Below are 21,919 nucleotides of genomic sequence, written 5' to 3' on the forward strand. Positions count from 1 at the left end.
TTTTAAAACGTTATTCCGATTGTTAACCTTTTAAACTCCTCGGGACCACCGGTGGCTCCAAACCGCACTCGGTCATGTTCTCCATAACGTTCATATTCCATAAGCTCCATTCAGAAGCTGGGCGTCGTGTGAGGCTGTAGCTCTTCTCTCCAGTCTAATAGACGGTGACGTCATTTTAAACCCTTATAATAAAAGAAGCTGAACTTTGTTTTTCTACTGAAAGTCGACCCGTTTTTCCCCAAATCTGGGCTCTAAACTATAAACAGACGGCGTCTCTTCAGTGATCTGCTCTGGAAACATCACTTTTAGAGAACAACACAAAGAGCGGCCGAGATTTTTGTCTCTCAGCAGTAAATTGTGAGCGTGTAGTGATATGCCTAAATCATAAAACACACGTTCTGTTACTCTGAGGGAGATTTTATAAAATAAATAAATAAACAAATAAACAAACAAAAATGTACATTTATTTCATGCAGTCACTGAATAATCTGCCTTACGGTTTGGTCACGAAATTCAGATGGACAAACCAAAATATATGTACAAGCATAAGAGGTTAAAGGCCTGTTAATCAGTTAAAAAGTAAGGAAACACTTATTAACAGGCTCAGAACTCCGATTTATTATCCGAAAACTACAAAAAATCAGATTGTGTCAGTAATCTGATCAACACGTTTACATGCACTTGAGTAATCAGATAGTGAGGAAACTCCAGGTCTACACGAGTCAGACAGTAATCAGATAGTGAGGAAACTCCAGGTCTACAGGAGTCAGACAGTAATCAGATAACGGGGAAACTCCAGGTCTACATGAGTCAGACAGTAATCAGATAACGGGGAAACTCCAGGTCTACATTAATCAGACAGTAATCAGATAATGGGGAAACTCCGGGTCTACAGGAGTCAGACAGTAATCAGATAACGGGGAAACTCCAGGTCTACAGGAGTCAGACAGTAATCAGATAATGGGGAAACTCCAGGTCTACAGGAGTCAGACAGTAATCAGATAATGGGGAAACTCCAGGTCTACAGGAGTCAGACAGTAATCAGATAACGGGGAAGCTCCAGGTCTACATGAGTCAGACAGTAATCAGATAATGGGGAAACTCCAGGTCTACATGAGTCAGACAGTAATCAGATAATGAGGAAACTCCAGGTCTACATGAGTCAGACAGTAATCAGATAACGGGGAAACTCCAGGTCTACATGAGTCAGACAGTAATCAGATAACGGGGAAACTCCAGGTCTACAGGAGTCAGACAGTAATCAGATAACGGGGAAACTCCAGGTCTACAGGAGTCAGACAGTAATCAGATAACGGGGAAGCTCCAGGTCTACAGGAGTCAGACAGTAATCAGATAACGGGGAAACTCCAGGTCTACATGAGTCAGACAGTAATCAGATAATGGGGAAACTCCAGGTCTACAGGAGTCAGACAGTAATCAGATAACGGGGAAACTCCAGGTCTACAGGAGTCAGACAGTAATCAGATAACGGGGAAACTCCAGGTCTACAGGAGTCAGACAGTAATCAGATAATGGGGAAACTCCAGGTCTACAGGAGTCAGACAGTAATCAGATAACGGGGAAACTCCAGGTCTACATGAGTCAGACAGTAATCAGATAACGGGGAAGCTCCAGGTCTACATGAGTCAGACAGTAATCAGATAACGGGGAAACTCCAGGTCTACAGGAGTCAGACAGTAATCAGATAACGGGGAAACTCCAGGTCTACATGAGTCAGACAGTAATCAGATAACGGGGAAACTCCAGGTCTACATGAGTCACAGTAATCAGATAACGGGGAAACTCCAGGTCTACAGGAGTCAGACAGTAATCAGATAATGGGGAAACTCCAGGTCTACATGAGTCAGACAGTAATCAGATAACGGGGAAACTCCAGGTCTACATGAGTCACAGTAATCAGATAACGGGGAAACTCCAGGTCTACATGAGTCAGACAGTAATCAGATAATGGGGAAACTCCAGGTCTACATTAATCAGACAGTAATCAGATAACGGGGAAACTCCAGGTCTACATGAGTCAGACAGTAATCAGATAACGGGGAAACTCCAGGTCTACAGGAGTCCGACAGTAATCAGATAACTGCAGAAATCCGATTATAATCGGATTATTAAGTGCATGTAAAGGCACTCATTGTCAGTAAAAGCAACCAGCCTTTTCCAGTACACTTTACAATAAGACAGCTCATCAAGCCTTCGTGGATGGTTTAAGTTAATCCGTTAATTAATGGCTATTAATTGGGTTTAGAGTCACTAATAAGTGCAAATAAAAAGATCAACAGTGACCTGTTGCTTGCCAAATAGTGATCTCGCACTCATCTACACTGTTAAAGCTCAGATCTTGCTGGTTGTTTTCTCCAGCAGTCGGTTTTATCAGATAATTGTATTCATCAGGTGTAACAGCTCACAGTTGCCCTTTTTTGTGTCAGAACTTTGGAATAATGATTTTAAGGTTTATGATCTAATTAAAGAGGAATTCCACTGATTTTTCTAAATTTCTGCACAGTTCAGTGGTTCAGATGTGAGCCAGTCAGAGTGGTTTGATGTGAAATCACTGCAGAGACTTCTTTATTTTACCAAACCTGTAATGTTTTTATATAAAAGTGTGATAAATCTGAAAAGATTATGACGTCTTTGGCTATATTTTGCTTCACAACCTGCGTGTACCTTCATGTACCACCACAATTGCATCATTTGACATGTTTTAGGTCAACAATTCAGCAAAACTTCATAAATCAATGTTTCAGGCAGTGAATTCATAACCTTGTAATAACTGTCTGTGAGGGAGCTTTTAGAGGTGGACGTCTGGTTCCTATCACCACCACTGTGAGCAGTTCAGACTTGGTTTCTCTAGAACGGAGCGTTTCACACCAAACCGCTCTGAACGGCTCTGTTTACATCTTAAACATTTCGTTATTCAGAAAATGTTTAAAAATCGATGGAGCTCCCCTTTAACGGCCATTCTTAAATGACTTTAAACCGCTCATAACCCGTTTATAAGGGCTGTGTAATTAAAAAGCAGCAGCCCCTTTTCTTCAGCGATGCCTCGTCCACCTCTAACAGCAGGGGGAGCTCAGGAGCCCTCATAAGGACACCCTTTCTCCTGTTAGAGTTTTCACTGCACTCTCCACTCTCCCCACAGCCCACACAGCTGTGAGAGACAGTAAGAATTTGGCCGCGACAAACAGGTAAGACCACCAAAGCCCCCTATTTAAAGCAGATCTGAAATCAAAGCAGATATTTTGGCCTCGTCAGTTCACGTATCGGCTAATATTCAGCAAATCAAATGATTTAAAAAGACCTTCTTGTTTTCTTCGATCATAATTTAATGACTTTAGTCCTGCATCTAAAACATCTGATGTCTGATGATGTCAGCGTGCACCATAAATTACTGGTATATGGTTAAATATTAAACATAAATTACATTACCATGTTTCACTCGCAAGTACAGTACTGAGAATTGACCTCAGCAGTGAGTTTATCACAATATACATTAGAATAAAGTCGTATTCATAATTCAAATAAACAGAAAAACAATAAACAGTAACAAGAATTTCTCGGGTCCATATTTTTCCTGGACACCTTCACAGAGACTCGTTAATATCATCAATGACATCATGAGCTCAATTTACTGAGCACTGATTGGTCAAACCAGGAGCTGCTTTATAACTACATATAATACTGGACTTCCTCGAGGAGGAGAGGCTTGGAGATGGGTAAACACACACACCAACATCCAGATAATCACTAGTTATATATCTCGCTGTTGTCGGAAGAAAATCTCATATCTCCAAAATGGTCACTTTACAGGAGAAGGAAAAAACAACTGTACTTCTAATGGACGTCAATGGAACCAGGAATTTTTCCAAGGAATTTCGAGCTTTTCTTTCAGTCTATTTGTCATTCAATTTACATACAATGTAAATTTACATACAAAACATACTGTACTTTTAATGTAAGTCAATGGAACCAGACGTCTTTCCAAGTCATTTTTGGGTAATTTTTTTTTGGTCCATTCATCATGAAATTCACACAAAATGTGAAGGTCAGGTTTCAAATTATATCAAAAACTGAAAAAAAATGGAGATACGAGGTTTTGTTTCCGACAGCAACAATATTATACATATCAAATAAACACAAACTACACAAATAAATCGATTTTGAAAACGTGTCTTGGGTGCCAAAGACTTTCACACAGTGCTGTATGTCCGTGTAAAATTAGAACGAGTTATGATTTCATGACTTATATTCTGCCTTAAGGACTTTACAGGTCTCAACCACACTCACATAAGGCTAGTTATGAATGCTCATGTACCTGTGATGAGCAATATAATATTTTATTATTACTGTTATAGTTTCTGTCAGTATTCAGCCTCTCATTCTTCAGGGTTTGTCCATCTGAATTTACGTGACCAAATCGTAAGGCAGACTGTTCAGTAACTGTGTGAAATAAATGTCATTTTTTATTTTATTTATTATATATTTTTGGAAAAGTTCCCCTCAAATTAACATAATGTGTTTTATGATCTACTCATATGCTTACAATTTACTGCTGAGAGCCAAAAATCTCAGACGCTGTGATGTCTCCGGCTATATTTTACTTCATGACCTGCGTGTACCTTCATGTACCACCACAAGCGCATTAAAAAAATACATTTTACGTCAATAATTCAGCAAAACATCATAAAACAATGTTTCAGGCAGTGAATTCATAACCATGTAGGTGGATGTCTGGTTCCTATCACCACCACTGTGAGCAGCTCTGACTCAGTAAGTCTCTCTAGATGATGATAAAATAGTGGAAAATCTGAAAAAATGAAGTTTTCTTTAGGTGCTATTTTGCCTTTGAACGTCCTGCATGTCTGTTGACTGACAGACAGACACTGCAGGTGTAGATTTACAGAGGTAAGGAGGGAAGATGTGTCCCCCTTTAACGTTTGGAGGGGGGTCAACTGTTTGCTTTTGACACATCCTGACTGCTTAATAAAACTGACTGCTTCTGTTTAATGGATGTGACCGTTATATGTACACACACAGACACACACACACACACACACACACACACACACACACACACACACACACACCTATAAATAAAATAAAACCTCGTATCTCCATTTTTGTCATTTTTCAGTTTTTGACATAATCTGAAAACGCCTGTTGCCCTTTACATTGTGCGTAAATTTCATGATGAATGGACCAAAAGAAACGGCCTAAAATGACTTGGAAGTAATTCTGGTTCCATAGACTTACATTAAAAGTAAAGTGGGTTTTTTCCTGCTCCTGTGAAGTTCTTATTTTGGAGATACGAGATTTTGTTCCGACAGCAGTGCATATATTAATATATATGCTCTGGGCTGCTGTCGCACCCTGAGTGACCGCGCGGGGAATTCAGAGGTGTCAAATTCAGGTCCAGAAAGTAAAAGTCCTTCCCAGGATTTTGTTCCAACAGGCTGGCTTCTCTAGTTCGATCCCACCACCAGTAGAGCTGTCCAGCCTGTTGGAACAAAATCCTGGGAAGGACTTTTACTTTCTGGACCTGAATTTGACACCTCTAGCGGGGATTGACGTGTCCATGCATCAGCCAATAGAATACGGCGTGGGCGGGGCTTCAGGCATGTTGATTTTAAGAGGATAAAACAATCACTGTAATCAATGCACATTCAAAGATGTACAATCCCTCCGTAAAGACACGACATTACAGCGGCTGAGTTGATTAAACATTATACACGTCTTTTTCTTTTCTTTTTTTTTTTTATTCTTCTGTGAAAAAGGAGCAGCAGTTCTCACTCACAAGCTGTTATGCTTGAATGATATTAACACCTGCAAGAATCTCCACCCACAATAACGCGCAAAAATGAGCAAAAGTGAACGCGGCCTTGTCCCAAATGTCAACCAGTCGGGGCAGGTTTGGTGTGAAGTCTGCTTCTTCAGTTTTATACCGGAGTTATGAGCCTAATGTAGTGAGTACCGGAGGCTTATACTCCACAAATTAGTATGATTTCTAACATACTATCTATAGTAATTGTAAGTTGCACAGCTAAAAGCCAGAGTAACAGCCATCCAACCGCTGAAGAAGCAAACTTTAGACACCAAACGTCTCGGCTGACTGAACGCATATAAAATTTCACCAAACCGTTCCTTCAGTTCGAGACCTTAAAGTGCTGCTGAGCAGAACTGAGCGAAGTCTCCCGAATGCAGAGCGTCTCAGCCAATCAGCCGCAGGCGAAGCCACAATCAGCACGGATGGCCGTGGAGTTAGTCACACCGCTTTTTCGGGGGGAATTTGGCCCTCGGTTTCCTCCACAGAGCTCTGGGACGGGGAGAGAGACTCAGTGAGAGGCTAATGTTTCTGCACATTTGAAACATAACATCTAACTGGAGTGATATCATCGCTGTAAACCAAGAAAAAATGAAGCCTCGCTGCGAGTTCAGTCTACAAGGTGTAAAATTCAATCGCAAGCAGAGCGACAGAACGGTTCCTCAGCGACGCCGGAATCTGCACATCTCAGAGTTCAGAAATGATGTGTTCAAATGCGGACATGAAACTATATGTATGTATTTTTATAGGCTCACTGTCCACTTTATCAGCTCCACTGACCGTATAGCTGCTCTCTGTAGTTCTACAGTTACAGACTGTAGTCCATCTGTTTCTCTGATACTCTGTTACCCTGTTCTTCAGTGGTCAGGACCCCCATGGACCCTCACAGAGCAGGTACTGTTTGGGTGGTGGGTCATTCTCAGCACCGCAGTAACACTGACGTGCTGGTACGTGTAGATCAGACACAGCAGTGCTGCTGGAGTTTTTAAACACGGTGTCCACTCACTGTCCACTCTATTAGACACTCCTACCTTGTCGGTCCACCTTGTAGATGTAAAGTCAGAGACGACAGCTCATCTGCTGCTGCACAGTTTGCGTGGGTCATCCTCTAGTCCTTCATCAGTGGTCACAGGATGCTGTTGGCTGGATATTTTTGGTTGGTGGACTATTCTCAGTCCAGCAGCGACACTGAGGTGTTTAAATACTCCAGCAGCTCTGCTGTGTCTGATCCACTCAGACCAGCACAACACAGACCTGTGAGGGTCCATGGGGGTCCTGCCCACTGAAGAACAGGGTAACAGAGTATCAGAGAAACAGATGGACTACAGTCTGTAACTGTAGAACTACAAAGGGTTTGATGCACGTGAAGATTTAGGCAGGCAGTCTAGCTTCTATTCATTTGCAGTAATAGTCGTTTGAGAGACGTTTTGGGGAAGTCCTTATAGAAAAGATTCGGGTGACTACTGACTTCTAGGGCTTGCTAGCAACATCAGGCTTGTAGTTCCCGTGTTTAAAAAAACGGAGGAATTAAAACAGACACGTTAATTACGCTGTAAAGTACTTATTTTGTGTTTTCAAACTAATAAACATCTGGCTTTAAGACACTGATGAGCACACACTTGGTATCGGTGTGAAAATTCTGGCATCGTCACAGCTCCACTGTTAACAGTGACAACCCTGCTAATAACACACACTTGGTTACAACACACAAGCAGAAGCAGCTCAGGGCTTTCTGGTTCTCTCTCTGACCCGAGACTGACCCTTCGCATTGATATCTGTGTGCGTGTGTTTGTGTTGTATAGTTACGGCTAAAGCAAAGCAGAGGGAAACGGGGTTATTTTCATCCACGGGGAGAGGCACATTCTACAGCCCCACTTGGTGACAGAACCTGTCAGCATACTGCCTGCTGCCCAACACAGAGTGTGTATGTTCACGTGTGTGTGTGTGTAAAAGCGTGAGAGAATTAGAGCTGTGCAATGTGGGCAAAACATAACTTAATGATTATTTATGTATATTTCTACATATTGAGACTTATAACCAGGGTCTTATATGTGAACTGGCAGATGAATCTGGCTGATATTAAGGTCTCACATGTATTACTGAAGTCAGCGAAATTCCTACCGATAAAATACAGATGTTGCGTTAACGTTTTTAGTTTTTGTAATATAACGAACGCAACACTGTAACAGGAAGAACATCAACAATTTAATATTTTAATGGTCTTGTGTGTTTATACTTGAAAAAAACTCAATAAGAGCCAATACCAGAACTAGTCGAGAGGAGAATTCCCACTCTAACGTTTTCCAGATTTCTCAAACACTAGAGGGCGCTCCCGAGTGAGTCCAAAATGAACGGGTTAAGATGGAGCATTTGAGCAAAACCGTAGTTTATAAATGCTGAAAATTTTTTAATGTAAAAGAATACACTCATTTCCTCAACACTGAACAGCATAAAACATTTTCACACATTTTGCTGGTATATTTTTTAAATTTTGAATTTGGGTTATATGAGTTTAAAACAGGGTCTCATGAATATTCATGACATCAGCGAGCATGAATAGCCAATGAGCTGCTCCACTTTCCATCCAATCTCTCTCTCTATCTCTCTATATCTATCTATCCACACACACACACACACAATATATATATATATATATATATATATATATATATATACACACACACATATATACTTTATATATATATATATATATATATATATATATATATATATATATATATATATATATATATATATATATACAGTATCTCACAAAGGTGAGTGCACCCCTCACATTTCTGCAAATATTTTTATTTTATCTTTCGAAGGGACGACACTGTAGAAATGAAACTTGGATATAACTTAGTGTGCAGCTTGTACAGCAGTGCAGATTTACTGTCCTCTGAAAAGAACAACACAGACATTAATGTCTAAATAGCTGGCAGCACAAGTGAGTCCACCTCACAGTGAACGTGTCCACATTGTGCACAACTGTGTCGTCGTCCCTCCCTGGTGTCACGTGACTCGTTAGAGTTACAGGGTTCCAGGTGTGAACAGGGAGCAGGGCTGTTAAATTTGGGGTTTTGGGTACAGTTCACTCATACTGGCCACTGGATATTCAACACTGCACCTCATGGTAAAGAATCTCTGAGGATGTGAGAAACAGATTTTCCAGGGCAGGTTCCACTCCAAACAGGCCTCGCCAGGGCTGACCAACGAAATTGAGCTCACGCGTTCAGCATCATACCCAGAGGTTGGCTTCAAAAAATAGACATGAGTGCTGCCAGCATTGCTGCAGAGGTTGAAGAAGTGGGAGGTCAGCCTGACAGTGCTCAAACCATATGTCACACAATGCATCAACTCAGTTTGCATGGCTGTCATCCCAGAAGGAAGTCTCTTCTGACGCTGACGCACAAGAAAGCTGGAAACAGTTTGCTGAAGAAAAGCAGTCCAAGAACATGGATTACTGGAACCAGGTCCTGTGGTCTGACGAGACCAAGATAAACTTGTTTGGCTCAGATGGTGTCCAGCATGTGTGGTGGCGCCCTGGTGAGGAGCACCAAGACAACCATCTCTTGCCTACAGTCAAGCATGGTGGTGGTAGCATCATAGTCTGGAGCTGCATGAGTGTTGCCAGCACTGGGGAGCTGCGGTTCATTGAGGGAAACCCAACATGTACTGTGATGTTCTAAAGCAGAGCACGATCCCCTCCCTTCGGAAATTGCGCCACATGGCAGTTTTCCAACTTGATAACGACCCCAAACACACCTCCAAGATGACAACTGCCTTGCTGAAGGAAAAGATGATGGACTGGCCAAGTTTGTCTCCAGACCTAAACCCAATGGAGCACCTGTGTGGCTTTCCTCCAGGTGCTCCGGTTTCCTCCCACAGTCCAAAACCATGCATTCAATCCAACTGGAGATGCTAAACTGCCCCTAGATGAGAATGTGTATATCTGGGTATCTGCCCTGTGATGGACTGGCAGCCTGTTTGCCCAATGAGTGCTGGGAGAGGCTCCAGCACCAGAAAGATAAGCGACTTAGATGGTGTACGTATAAATGTGCTCGCAAGTCTGTATGCTACGTCTACGAGAAGCAGAGTCTGAAAAGCCATGCGTGGCGGTTCTGCGTTTGAACGAACGCTGAACGAAAACCATGTGAGTGACCAGTTACAAAAGCACGATTCCTGTATAGCCAATGATTCCTGTATGGCCACCAACCCGCTTCCTGGAGATGCATTATCCCGTTTCCAACATCAAACTTTTTTTTGCCATAGAAGCGAGAAAAATGAATTTTTGCATGACAGGGTCCCTCTCAGAAGAACTCAATCAGCGCTGCTTCTGAACAGTTAGTCTTCGGGCTGTAACAGGACTTCAGATTGTAAGGGGTTACGTGATGTTCACGGTGTTATAAGCGGTTATAGCAGACGCAGTAACAGGCGTTTAACCCTGGCGGCTCCTGAGGTGGAGGAGTAGCTGTGTGGGTGTTCAGGCAGAGTGCGTCTCTGTGCTGTTGGATAATGAGGGAGTTTAATGAGGGGTGGTTTAGACATATGCTCCTTCACTAAATCAGCACAGGAGGGCATCTCTCTCTGTTTCTCTCTCCCTCTCTCTCTCTCTCTCTCTGTTTCTCTCTCCCTCTCTCTCTCTCTCACACTCACAACAGCAGAGACCTCCATGTGCGAGTGTCCGTATGCTCATCATGTGCGTGGACCTGTTCTCTCTCAGTTAAAGCCCTGTTCCATAGTCTGTGCATGTATGTGCTTTTAATTTAACTGTAGTTTTTTTTTTTTTATATCTAATTCCAACTAACTAAGGTGCGCTGATTTAATCAGCTGGTTATATTTAATTTATTTAGTTTTATGGTGATGTCAAACAGCCAGTAAACCATATTCACTCCAGTTAACCAAGCTTTTATTAATCAATACCGTAAACACTAAAACTAAAAATCAACAGTTTTATAACCCCGATAACAATATAGAACTACGTAATGACGAACTGAGCTGTGAAACTGCTGTAAACAGTGGAATCAGAATTGCTGCTCTACAATAATAGCTGGTTTTGGAAATGGGGTGTATAAATGGTGCAATCTTCAATGTGAACATAAATGGAAGTGATGAAATTAATTGGATAAAAAGTGCCTTTAAATATATAACGCAGAGCTTTCTCCAGGGTGTGTTTTGGTTCGTCCATCTGAATTTTCATGACCAAATCGTTAGGCAGATTATTCAGTGACTGCATGAAATAAATGTAATATTTATTTATTTATTTATTGAAGTCGCCCCTCAAATGAACAGAACATGTTTAATGATCTCCACATGTCACTATACGCTCACAATTTACTGCTGAGAGCCAAAAATATGCGCCGCTCTTTGTGTTATTCTCTAAAAGTGATGTTTCCAGAGCAGATCACTGAAGAGACGCCGTCTGTTTATAGTTTAGAGCCCAGATTTGGGGAAAAACGGCTCGACTTTCAGTAGAAAAACAAAGTTCAGCTACTTTTATTATAAGGGTTTAAAATGACGTCACCGTCTATTAGACTGGAGAGAAGAGCTACAGCCTCACACGACGCCCAGCTTCTGAATGGAGCTCATGGAATATGAACGTTATGAAGAACATGACCAAGTGCGGTTTGGACCCACCGGTGGTTCCGAGGAGTTTAAACGGTCAATTCTCTAATCCAGGGGTGTCAAACTCAACCACAAGGGGCTATGTTAAAAAATCTCAACAAATCTGTGGGCCAGAGAAAAAACGTTTTAAAATAATGTTGTGCTATAACCCGAGCTGGCCAGTTTATTCAAAATATGCATAACATTTATATTTTATAGAAACTAAAACAGACACGTGGATGAAATATTACATTAATACTAAAAATATTCAGAATGTAAACGTGCCCAGGAGCTCAGTCTTTCACACCAACCTATGTGCTTCAAGCAGATTCCTGGCATCTTATATTTGCTGGACTTATATTTGTGACCGGAAGGTCGCCGGTTCGATCCCCTGAGCTGACAGCACATGATTGAGGTGTCCTTGAGCGAGACACCTAACCCCCAACTGCTCCCCGGGCGCTGCAGATTGGGCTGCCCACCGCTCCTGGCAAGTGTGCTCACTGCCCCTTAGTGTGTGTGTGTGCTCACTAGTGTGTATGTGGTGTTTCACTTCATGGATGGGTTAAATGATGAAATTTCCCCGTTGTGGGACTAATAAGGGTCTCTGAATCTTAACCTTCATTAAGGCTGGAGCTCAGTTTCTGAGCCGCTGGTGTGTCTGGTGATATGACTGGTGTGGAATTGTGTAACCGATGTCCCATCACTTGTTATTGTGGTAGGAGAGTCGGAGCACTTTACGCTGCAGTGCATGCTGGGGACTGTAGTGCAGTGCTTTGTGAAACGGGTAAATATTAACAGAAAATGAAAACACTTTGGCGGGCTGGGTGGGACTGAGGTCTCGATGTTGCTGAGCTGAGCCGATCCCTTTTCTAACAGGAAGTCCCTGATAACTGATAATAGCACACGGGCAGAATTCGACTGACTTGTGTCCAAAACTGACACAGAAGATTTACTACATCTGGCCCAGACTGTGAGTGTGTGTTTCCCTCTGAGCGCATGCAGGTGCCGCTCTGTGGGTTCAGTATTGATTTGTTGATTAAATCAGTCGGTCGTGGTCTGACTCTACGCGTGCACACGGCGGCGGTAAGTGCTGTTTACCCCAACACTAAACACCAACAGCACGCTTATCAATACACTCAACTGGTCCAGCGATAACCTCCACTGACCTTACTCCCTAGAGAGGAGCGCAACCCAATAATCAATATCACAATCAGGACCGCTCACTCATCGCTTACAAAGCCACCAGCAGGGATTTCTCACTGTAACGCCATCAAAATACTGATACCGGTGACCTCAGACTAAATACACTATCACCATTAAGGTCCCAATACACACACACACACACACACACACACACACACACACACACACACTTTCTAAGCCGCTTCTCCGTCAGGGTCGCAGGGGGGTGCTGGAGCCTATTCCAGCGGTCGTCGGGCGGAAGGCAGGATACACCCTGGACAGGCCGCCAGTCCATCGCAGGGCAGCCAGACACATTCACTCACACCAAGGGGCAATTTAGCGTGTCCAATTGGACTGTGGGAGGAAACTGGAGAACCCGGAGGAAACCCATGCAAACCCCACACAGAAAGGACCCTGGTCGCCCGGCCGGGGAATCAAACCCAGGCGCTACCCACCGCACCACCATGCCGCCTGGTCCCAATACAGATCAATTTAAATGTTGTGTATCAACTAATATCTATTGGATCTGATCTTTATGGTTTGACAGATGCATAATTTAGACATTTAGGAGCAAAACCTAATCACCAAAACTAGAACTATTCAGCAGAAGGAAAAAAACATCCTAAACTTTTAATGTAAGTCAGTGTAGCCAGATTTTTATCCAAGTCATTTAGGCCCATTTCTTTTTGTCCATTCATCATGTAATACGCACACAACGGAAAGGCCAACAGGGATTTTCTAATTATTTTAAAAACTGAAAAAGGACGAAGATGGAGATTTGGTTCCCACGGGAACGATAAGCTATTCTTTTTACTGACATCACAATAAAACGAGCCGATTTTTAGTTTGTGCACAACGTGACGTCCCGGACTGACACTCCTGTTTATGACCATCTTATAGTGTGCTTAATATCAGCTTATGCTTTGATTGACCTCCCTGACCTCTGTCCTGGGTCTGTATGTGAAGCCTGTGACTCCTGACGCCCCTCTTTACTGTGGACTGTGATACCTTGGTGTTGTTGAGCTGAGCCAATCCCGTGCAGGCGTTCGCCAGCAGGAAGTCTCCACTCAGGATGGCCATTTTGTTCCCAAACTGCATTTCCTTGAGCGGCCCGTCTGAAAACGTCCAGTCCTTCAGATTCACAATCCCACGATGCACCAGGAATGCTGTGTGGATCAGCTCTGTGATCTCAGCCAGGTTACGCTGACTGAGACAGAGAGAGACAGAGAGAGAGAGAGAGAGAGAGAGAGAGAGAGAGAGAGAGAGAGAGAGAGAGAGAGAGAGACAGAGACAGAGAGAGACAGAGAGAGAGAGAGAGAGAGAGAGAGAGAGACACAGAGAGAGAGAGAGAGACAGAGACAGAGAGAGACAGAGAGAGAGAGAGACACAGAGAGACACAGAGAGAGAGAGAGAGAGAGACAGAGACAGAGAGAGAGAGAGAGAGAGAGAGAGAGAGAGAGAGACAGAGAGAGAGAGAGAGAGAGACAGAGACAGAGAGAGAGAGAGAGAGAGAGAGAGAGAGAGAGAGAGACAGAGAGAGAGAGAGAGAGAGAGACAGAGAGAGAGAGAGAGAGAGAGACAGAGAGAGAGAGAGAGAGAGAGAGAGAGAGAGAGAGAGAGAGAGAGAGAGATTTAGAGTTATTTATGGGTCTTTTACACTCTAGATGAGTAGGAAGAAGTCTAGCCATTCACCAACAACAGCACAAACCAGTAGGACAGCTCTGTAGCTCAACAAAACTGAGCCTGTCCGAAATCGACCGCAGCTCAACAAAACTCTGTCCAAACCCGACAAATTTCCATCGGAATGTGACAAAAATTCTGTCCAATCCCAAAAAAAATTCTGTCCGATCCCGACTGCAGCTCGATAAAATTATTTCCGATCCCGACAAAATTCTGTCCGATCCCGACTGCAGCTCGATAAAATTCTTTCCGATCCGGACAAAATTCTGTCCGATCCCGACTGCAGCTCGATAAAATTCTTTCCAATCCGGACAAAATTCTGTCCGATCCCGACTGCAGCTCGATAAAATTCTTTCCAATCCGGACAAAATTCTGTCCGATCCCGACTGCAGCTTGATAAAATTCTTTCCGATCCCGACAAAATTCTGTCCGATCCCGACTGCAGCTCAATAAAATTCTGTTCAAACCCAATTCTGTCCGAATCGGACTGCAGCCCAACAACAAACTGTCTGAACCCGACAGAACCCGAGTCCATCTGCAGCCCCACAGAATTCTGTGCAGTCCGACAAAATTCAATAAGAGTTCAACCAAAGCAGAGACACGGCATCAGCTCCCGTTCATCAGACAGGAGAGGGGAAATCATCCATGGCCCTGCAAAAACCCAGGGCTGCAATCTCGTGTTGATTTGGCAGTTTCAGGGCCTTAATCAGCCCGGAGTCCATCCACACACACCAACACACTCTCGCCTTGGCCGGTCAGCCACCGCTGATGACCACTTAGCCGTCCTCCAGTGGGAAAAAAAGAGAAGGAGGCACTAATGAGATGATTCTGATGGGTGGTATACGTCTGCGGGTATGAGGGTTAAATGTAGCAGTGTAATTACACAGTAGATGCTCGGATGCCTGTTGTCATTAATCGCCATTTCTCAATGCAGCGCGTTCTGATGTCTTTCTGTTTAATCACACCTATTGTCCACAGCGGTGATTCACAGAGCGGCCTGCGTCAGAAACACCGGCCACAAAGCACTTCTGGACGGTGCGTCGAGCGACCGTCCAGATCAAGTGATCTACAGGACATAAACCTCCAGCGCTTTCCAGGAAGGAGAGACTGAAGTCTGTCACTCAAAAGATCCTTCACAGTCTGAAAAACTGCATGGAACCAAATTCTTATTTCCTGCTTCTGTGGAATTTTATGGACAATAATTTCGCAGTAACTACACTACACCAGAGGTCAGTGGGCAGATGGGCCAAACTCAGTGAATAAGCATTTGCTGCATTAGGATGTAAAGTGAACTGGACAGTTAAATAGTACATAACAGTATATAACTACAGTCCTTAGGTACGGTCACAAACTGTGTCCATCAATACTACTGTAAGAACATTTGAACAGTAGCAGTACAAACAGAAAACGTTCTTCCCTCTGGAAAACCAGCAACATCTCTGAAAACGATGATTTATATATAAACGAAACAGAAAATCTGTTCATATATCATATATAAGTCATAATATATTGAGAAAAAAGTCCAGAAAATATATTTCCAGAAAAAAGCCATATTTGACAGAAAAGTCACAATATTTAGAGGAAAAAACTTAGAAAGTAAGAAAAAAAGAATGTAATATTTTGAGAAAAAAAAAAACCTCAAAATATTATGACTTATCTTGAAACATTACGACTTTATTCTAAAAGTCTACTATTTTTATTTTTATTAACAGTGGCCCTGAAACACCATCGTACAACAAAGATCCAATTTGGCTTTAGTTTTAAAATATTTGGGAACGTATGACTGAAATTCCCACTTCTGATTATTTTTTCTAATTATTTATAATTTTTTAAAAATCTGCTTCTGAAAAGAGTCCGTGCTCTTTTCTGACCAGTCAAAGTTCCAAACACCGTGGACAACAGTTTGTTCAACTGAGTGACAACGGCACCGCTATGCGTCTCTGTGTGGACCGATCCTAACTCAGTACGGCTGGAAAAGGTTGAAGTGAAAAACCCAGCCGTGGTAAACTGGGTCGAAACCTGCGTTTCAGCAGACAATTAACACCACTGTTTATGAAAAACACCAGAAAATCATAAAAAACTACTTTAAACACTTAAATTGCCACAATTACAAAAAAAGAATTAAATGATTAATAAAAATAAATACAAATAAAATGGTTAACATGTCAAAAAAGTAATTCTGGAGAAACCGAGTCAGAACCGTTCACAGTGGTGGTGATGGGAACCAGACGTCCCTCTAAAAGCTCCTACAGAAAGTTCCTACATGAGCTGGTTCTGAATTCACTGCCTGATGACTGAGACGCTGTTTTATGAGAGTTTAGAGAACTTCAACTCCATTCATGGTGGAGGGAGACATGCAGGGCGTTCTAAGGCAAGACAGTGCCCAAAGAAAAGTATAGTAATGGCTATATTTGTGTTGTCACGGCGACCCCTGGTCCCTATTGGTTATTACTGGTTAAGAATATTGTTAGATGCCCGATTGTCCCCAAAGAAAATTTTTCTTGTTTTTTTAGATCCATCATTATTTTCCCATCATCGACATTATTTAAAAAAAAGACTCGTGTAGGTTTTCTGGTGGTTCTGGATGGTAAATAAATTGTCTATATGTGTGTTGTAGTCATGGCGACCCCTGGTTCCCATCACCACCACTGTAAAGACAGCCCCTCTGAATCACTCTGTTTAGACCCCAATCACCCAATTAATGCAATTCCACTTGAATAACTGGGACTCACCATGCAGTAAACTGACACACCGGCTTATGTGGTATGTGCTGTTACCCAATATGGACAGACAGACGGACGAATGACGTCATACAGTCAATCAGACTTGTCGCTGAACTTTGCCGACACTCGTCGTCCCAGCTAACAGAAAGTGACACAGCCTTCCGGTCTCTATGTAGTGTAGATCAGGACTGTCTACAGAGCTGATTATGGCTCTTCTCGCTCTAGTGTCATATTGTTTACGGCCCCCTCCAGCAATTCCGAGGCAAGAACAGGCAGATTCCTATTTATTAGGAGCCGTGTGCGCTACAGAACCTGATCCGTGTGCAGAATCTGATCTCGGTAACAAGTGTCAGGGGACGATTTCATCACAAGCGCCCCTGTTTGGGCAAAAAGTGGGTTTTATCCACCCATTATAGCCTTGAAGGTTTCAGTTCACACTCGTGTTGCTGTGCTAACTCATCTGCATCTTCTTGGTCTCCGGCTCGCTTTAGGTTTGCTGGATTAGTCTGTCCAGAGCAGAACTGCCTTATTTTGTTTATTTAGAAAATAAACTAAAATTTATGGGGTAAAATTATCCATCTGACCAACCCTGGTACATCTACCTCTGAGCTGATTAATGTTTATCGTCTCTTATATTTACACCAATCAGGCGGAACATCATGAGCACCTCCGCGTTTCTACGCTCACTGTCCATCTTATCAGCTCCACTTACTGTATAGCTGCTCTCTGTAGTTCTACAGTTACAGACTGTAGTCCATCTGTTTCTCTGATACTCTGTTACCCTGTTCTTCAGTGGTCAGGACCCCCATGGACCCTCACAGAGCAGGTACTGTTTGGGTGGTGGGTCATTCTCAGCACTGCACTAACACTGGCCTGGTGGTGATGACTTAGTGTGTGTTGTGCTGGTCTGAGTGGATCAAACACAACCAACCAAAAATATCCAGCCAACAGCGTCCTGTGGGCAGCGTCCTGTGACCACTGATGAAGGACTAGAGGATGACCAACACAAACTGTGCAGCAGCAGATGAGCTGTCGTCTCTGACTTTACATCTACAAGGTGGACCGACAAGGTAGGAGTGTCTAATAGAGTGGACGGTGAGTGGACACAGTGTTTAAAAACTCCAGCAGCACTGCTGAGTCTGATCCACTGACACCAGCACAACACACACTAACACACCACCACCACAGAATGTGCTGCAGATGGTTCTGCATAGAACCTTTCTAAAAATGGTTTTATATATAATGTCAAGCTCATAACAACAGAAGAACGCTTCTGCACGTAGAACGCTTCTCAAAAAGGTTCTATACAGAACCATGTATAGCTCATTTCATGCAAATTCTCCATCAATCTGAAGAATGATTTCAGGATAAGAACCATGTAATCATGCAAATGTGTTCACGGTTCTATACAGAACCATTTCCTTCACTAAAGAACCCTTGACGAACTGTCTTTTTTAAGAACGTTAGTCATCTTAGAGTGTGGGCCATTTAAAGGAAAGGCCAACTCTCTGACCACTGTAGAGAACAAGTGGCCGCCCAAGTCCAGTCTAAAATCCTATTCTCTGCCAAAACATTCCTCTTTGGCTCCTGTGTGTGCTGGAGTCAGTGGGAGGGGCAGCATGGTGAGTATAAATAGCTTTGGGACTCAGTTGCTTAGCAACCGATGCCACGGCGCAGAGGGGGTCCGCCCCCGACACGCCCCCTTTCTCCATCCGTTCCATTTTCCATCCGCAGATTTAACCCTTGATGGGCGGTGGTGTGTGCAGGGTGGGGAACTTGCCTGTGTGCACAAAAAAAAAACAAAAAAACAAACAGGAGGAACATCAGTCGTGAGAAAAGCTCACGTCTACGGAAATAAGCCCACAGGAGACGGAAACAAAACGTCTCGTTTTAATGTGCGTTAGTGTAAGATTTTATTCCAGGTCATTATGGGTCATTTCTTTTGGTCCATTCATCGTAAAATGTCCATACAACGTAACGGGCAGCTGCACCGCCAAACAGTGTAAACCTCTGAAAACGAGTCAATTTATTAATATTTCTACCAACATAAGATCCGTGTAAGGATATCAAGGATATCACGAAACTACTTAACTTATCTCTACACACTTTTACTGGTTGTGTTGCAGACCTGTCTTATTTCAGTAGCAGATCATTTCACTCGTTTGAAGCATTATACACTCACCGGCCACTTAATTAGGTACTAGTAAAAGGTTGGACCCCCTTTTGCCTTCAGAACTGTCTTAATTCTTCATGCCAGACTTTCAACAAGGTGTTGGAAACGTTCCTCAGAGATTCTGGTTGGTTATTTGAGTTCCTGCTGCCTTTCTATCATCTGGAACCAGTCTGCCCATTCTCCTCTGACCTCTCACATCAACAAGGCATTTTCGTCCACACGACTGACCGCTCACTGGATATTTCCTCTTTTTCGGACCGTTCTCTGTGAACCCTAGAGATGGTTGTGTGTGAAAATCCCAGTAGATCAGCAGTTTCTGAAATACTCAGACCAGCCCGTCTGGCACCAACAACCATGCCACGTTCTGCACGGTCTGCACTTCAGCAAGATTAGAAATAACTGAAAAAACAGTGAAAATATCAGCCACGTGTAACTTTCACGGTTTCTACGAGAGACACTAGACAAGGGGTTTGGAACCTCTGTTCATGTGGAGGAGAAACAATCAGCAACTTCTCCTCTACAGGTCTGATGCCACTTGAAATACCTCCGCCTCCACCTGCACGCTCAGGCCTGGACGCTCTGACAGCAGGGGGACAAATAATGAACCGAACTCAAAGCCTCGGACGAACAACCGTTCTCCGCTGTACTGATTTTAGAACGTTTGTTACGTTCTCCGCTGTACTGATTTTAGACCGTTTGTTACGTTCTCCGCTGTACTGATTTTAGACCGTTTGTTACGTTCTCCGCTGTACTGATTTTAGAACGTTTGTTACGTTCTCCGCTGTACTAATTTTAGAACGTTTATTACATTCTCCGCTGTACTGATTTTAGACCGTTTGTTACGTTCTCCGCTGTACTGATTTTAGACCGTGTATTTTACGCTAAAGCAGCACTCCGAGTTCGGTCTTTGTTGATAGTACAGCCATCCATGTCTGGGCGTCGACGACAGCACAACTGGACTCGCTCTCCCTGGATGGGCAGGATGACCATGGCAGATGGTTAGCGCTCTCCTCCGAGCCCAATCAGCTGTCCAGTGATGTGCCGTTAGCGCCGGTTCAAAAAGATGCATTGGCGTTCCTCACGTCTCAGATGAAGTCTGTGCTGCCTTTCGCCCTCCTCGAGCTGAGGGTATGGTGCGGGGGTCCTAACTAGTGGTTGGAATTGGATACGGCCAAATTAGGGCCAAAAAACTGGGAAAACTTTTAAATAAAGCTGCACTATGTACACTTTGGGGATTTGGAGACCTCTCTGGTGGAAATGTGTAACTGCATGCAACAGGCAGAAGTATATTCTGTAGCGTGGGTTGAGCTTCGCTCTTCCTCCCGGAGCGGATGAATCCGATGATTGAAAGAAACTTCAAAGCGAATTCGGTCTAAACTCGGTGAAGGACGCGTCTTCTGAGGATGTGAGTGAATTATCTACTATTCTCGTCATATTTCCATCAGTAAAATGTTGATTTTGAGATGATGTGATATCTAAACACCGAGCTGGACCTTCTTTCTGAGCCTGTGTGTGTAGAATTAACACATAAGGAAGTACAACACTGCGTGAAAAACTCCCGACTTCAGTCCTGACTCAATAACGAAACTTCTCGTATATTTGTCAGCTTTGCTTTCGTACTGAAAGAACTGATTTTATCAATAATAAATTGATCAATTTATTTATTTTGGTCTCAACTTCGGCCAAGAAAGTTCACTTGAGTGAACGGAGCTCAGTGCGGAGCGTATGAAGCTGAATGTGGTTATGATTATGGTAATGAGGAGCGGAAGTCGTCTCTCTGTCTCGCGCTCCCTCCGCAGGAAAACTCCTCCAACTCTCCTCTCATGTGCGTCACAGCGCTACTACTGATCAGAGGGAAGGAGGTGACCGACACCGACGTGTGTGAATGACTGACGCGTCTCGCTGATGCGGGTCTGATGAAGCGAGACTCGGCGAGCTGTGAGTGCAGGTTTGGGTGGAAGTGAATAATAAGAGGCTGAGTCTCAGTATCGGGTGGCTCGAGTTCCTCAGAGAGTCTGACGGGAGGAAATTTTAACCTTGGAATTGAATCGAGTGGATTTGATTGGGGCCGATGGCTCCTCTCACTTCCAATCAGATTCCACTGTGGAGAAGTCCTGCCAGAGAGTACGTCACTAAAAGAAGGGAATATTTGGATGGAAGGGGTCATAACGACGTGCAACACTCACTGCGAGCCTGCAGCGGTGGGCGGGGCTCTCTGTGGACTGAGGGCGGGACTTTGGTGGACAAGTTACGTGTTATTCCCACCGAAGATGACAAACACTACAAAAACCCTCTTTTTTATTAGATATACAAATCAACCAAATCTGGCTGAAGAATTAAAAACACATGTAATTAACTGTTATTAATTTTATAATATTATGAAATATTATAATAATTGTTATTAATAATATAAAAATGTCAGAAAAGAAATGTGTACTTTTTTCTGCATATTCTGAATGCTGTTGCATTTAAAGCAGCTTATTAAAACAATTATGTTTTGGAGCCATTGAGTTTTTTTCATTTTTTAATTTTAAAAATGTTTTTTCTTTTGTTTCACTCCCTTCGAGTTCACTAAGTGACTAAGTGAACATTTCACCTCCGCATTTAACCCATCCATGCAGTGAAATACCACACACACACACACACACACACACACACACACACACACACACTCTAGGGGGGGGCAGTGAGCACACTTGCCCGGAGCAGTGGGCA

The 21,919-nt window shown here is 43.2% G+C and overlaps 1 protein-coding gene across 2 annotated transcripts in view; it reads right to left on the reverse strand.

Moving 5' to 3' along the window:
- pdss2 (prenyl (decaprenyl) diphosphate synthase, subunit 2) overlaps nt 1-21,919 on the reverse strand; it is a 72,700-nt gene that overhangs the window by 20,479 nt on the left and 30,302 nt on the right. For both annotated transcript variants that reach the window (XM_017718241.2, XM_017718240.2), the window contains one exon: nt 13,637-13,835. In XM_017718241.2, the coding sequence (XP_017573730.1) occupies nt 13,637-13,835 (199 nt within the window). The remainder of the gene's footprint in view (nt 1-13,636; nt 13,836-21,919) is intronic.

This window comes from Pygocentrus nattereri, chromosome 5, assembly GCF_015220715.1.
Source record: "Pygocentrus nattereri isolate fPygNat1 chromosome 5, fPygNat1.pri, whole genome shotgun sequence".
NCBI lineage: Eukaryota > Metazoa > Chordata > Actinopteri > Characiformes > Serrasalmidae > Pygocentrus > Pygocentrus nattereri.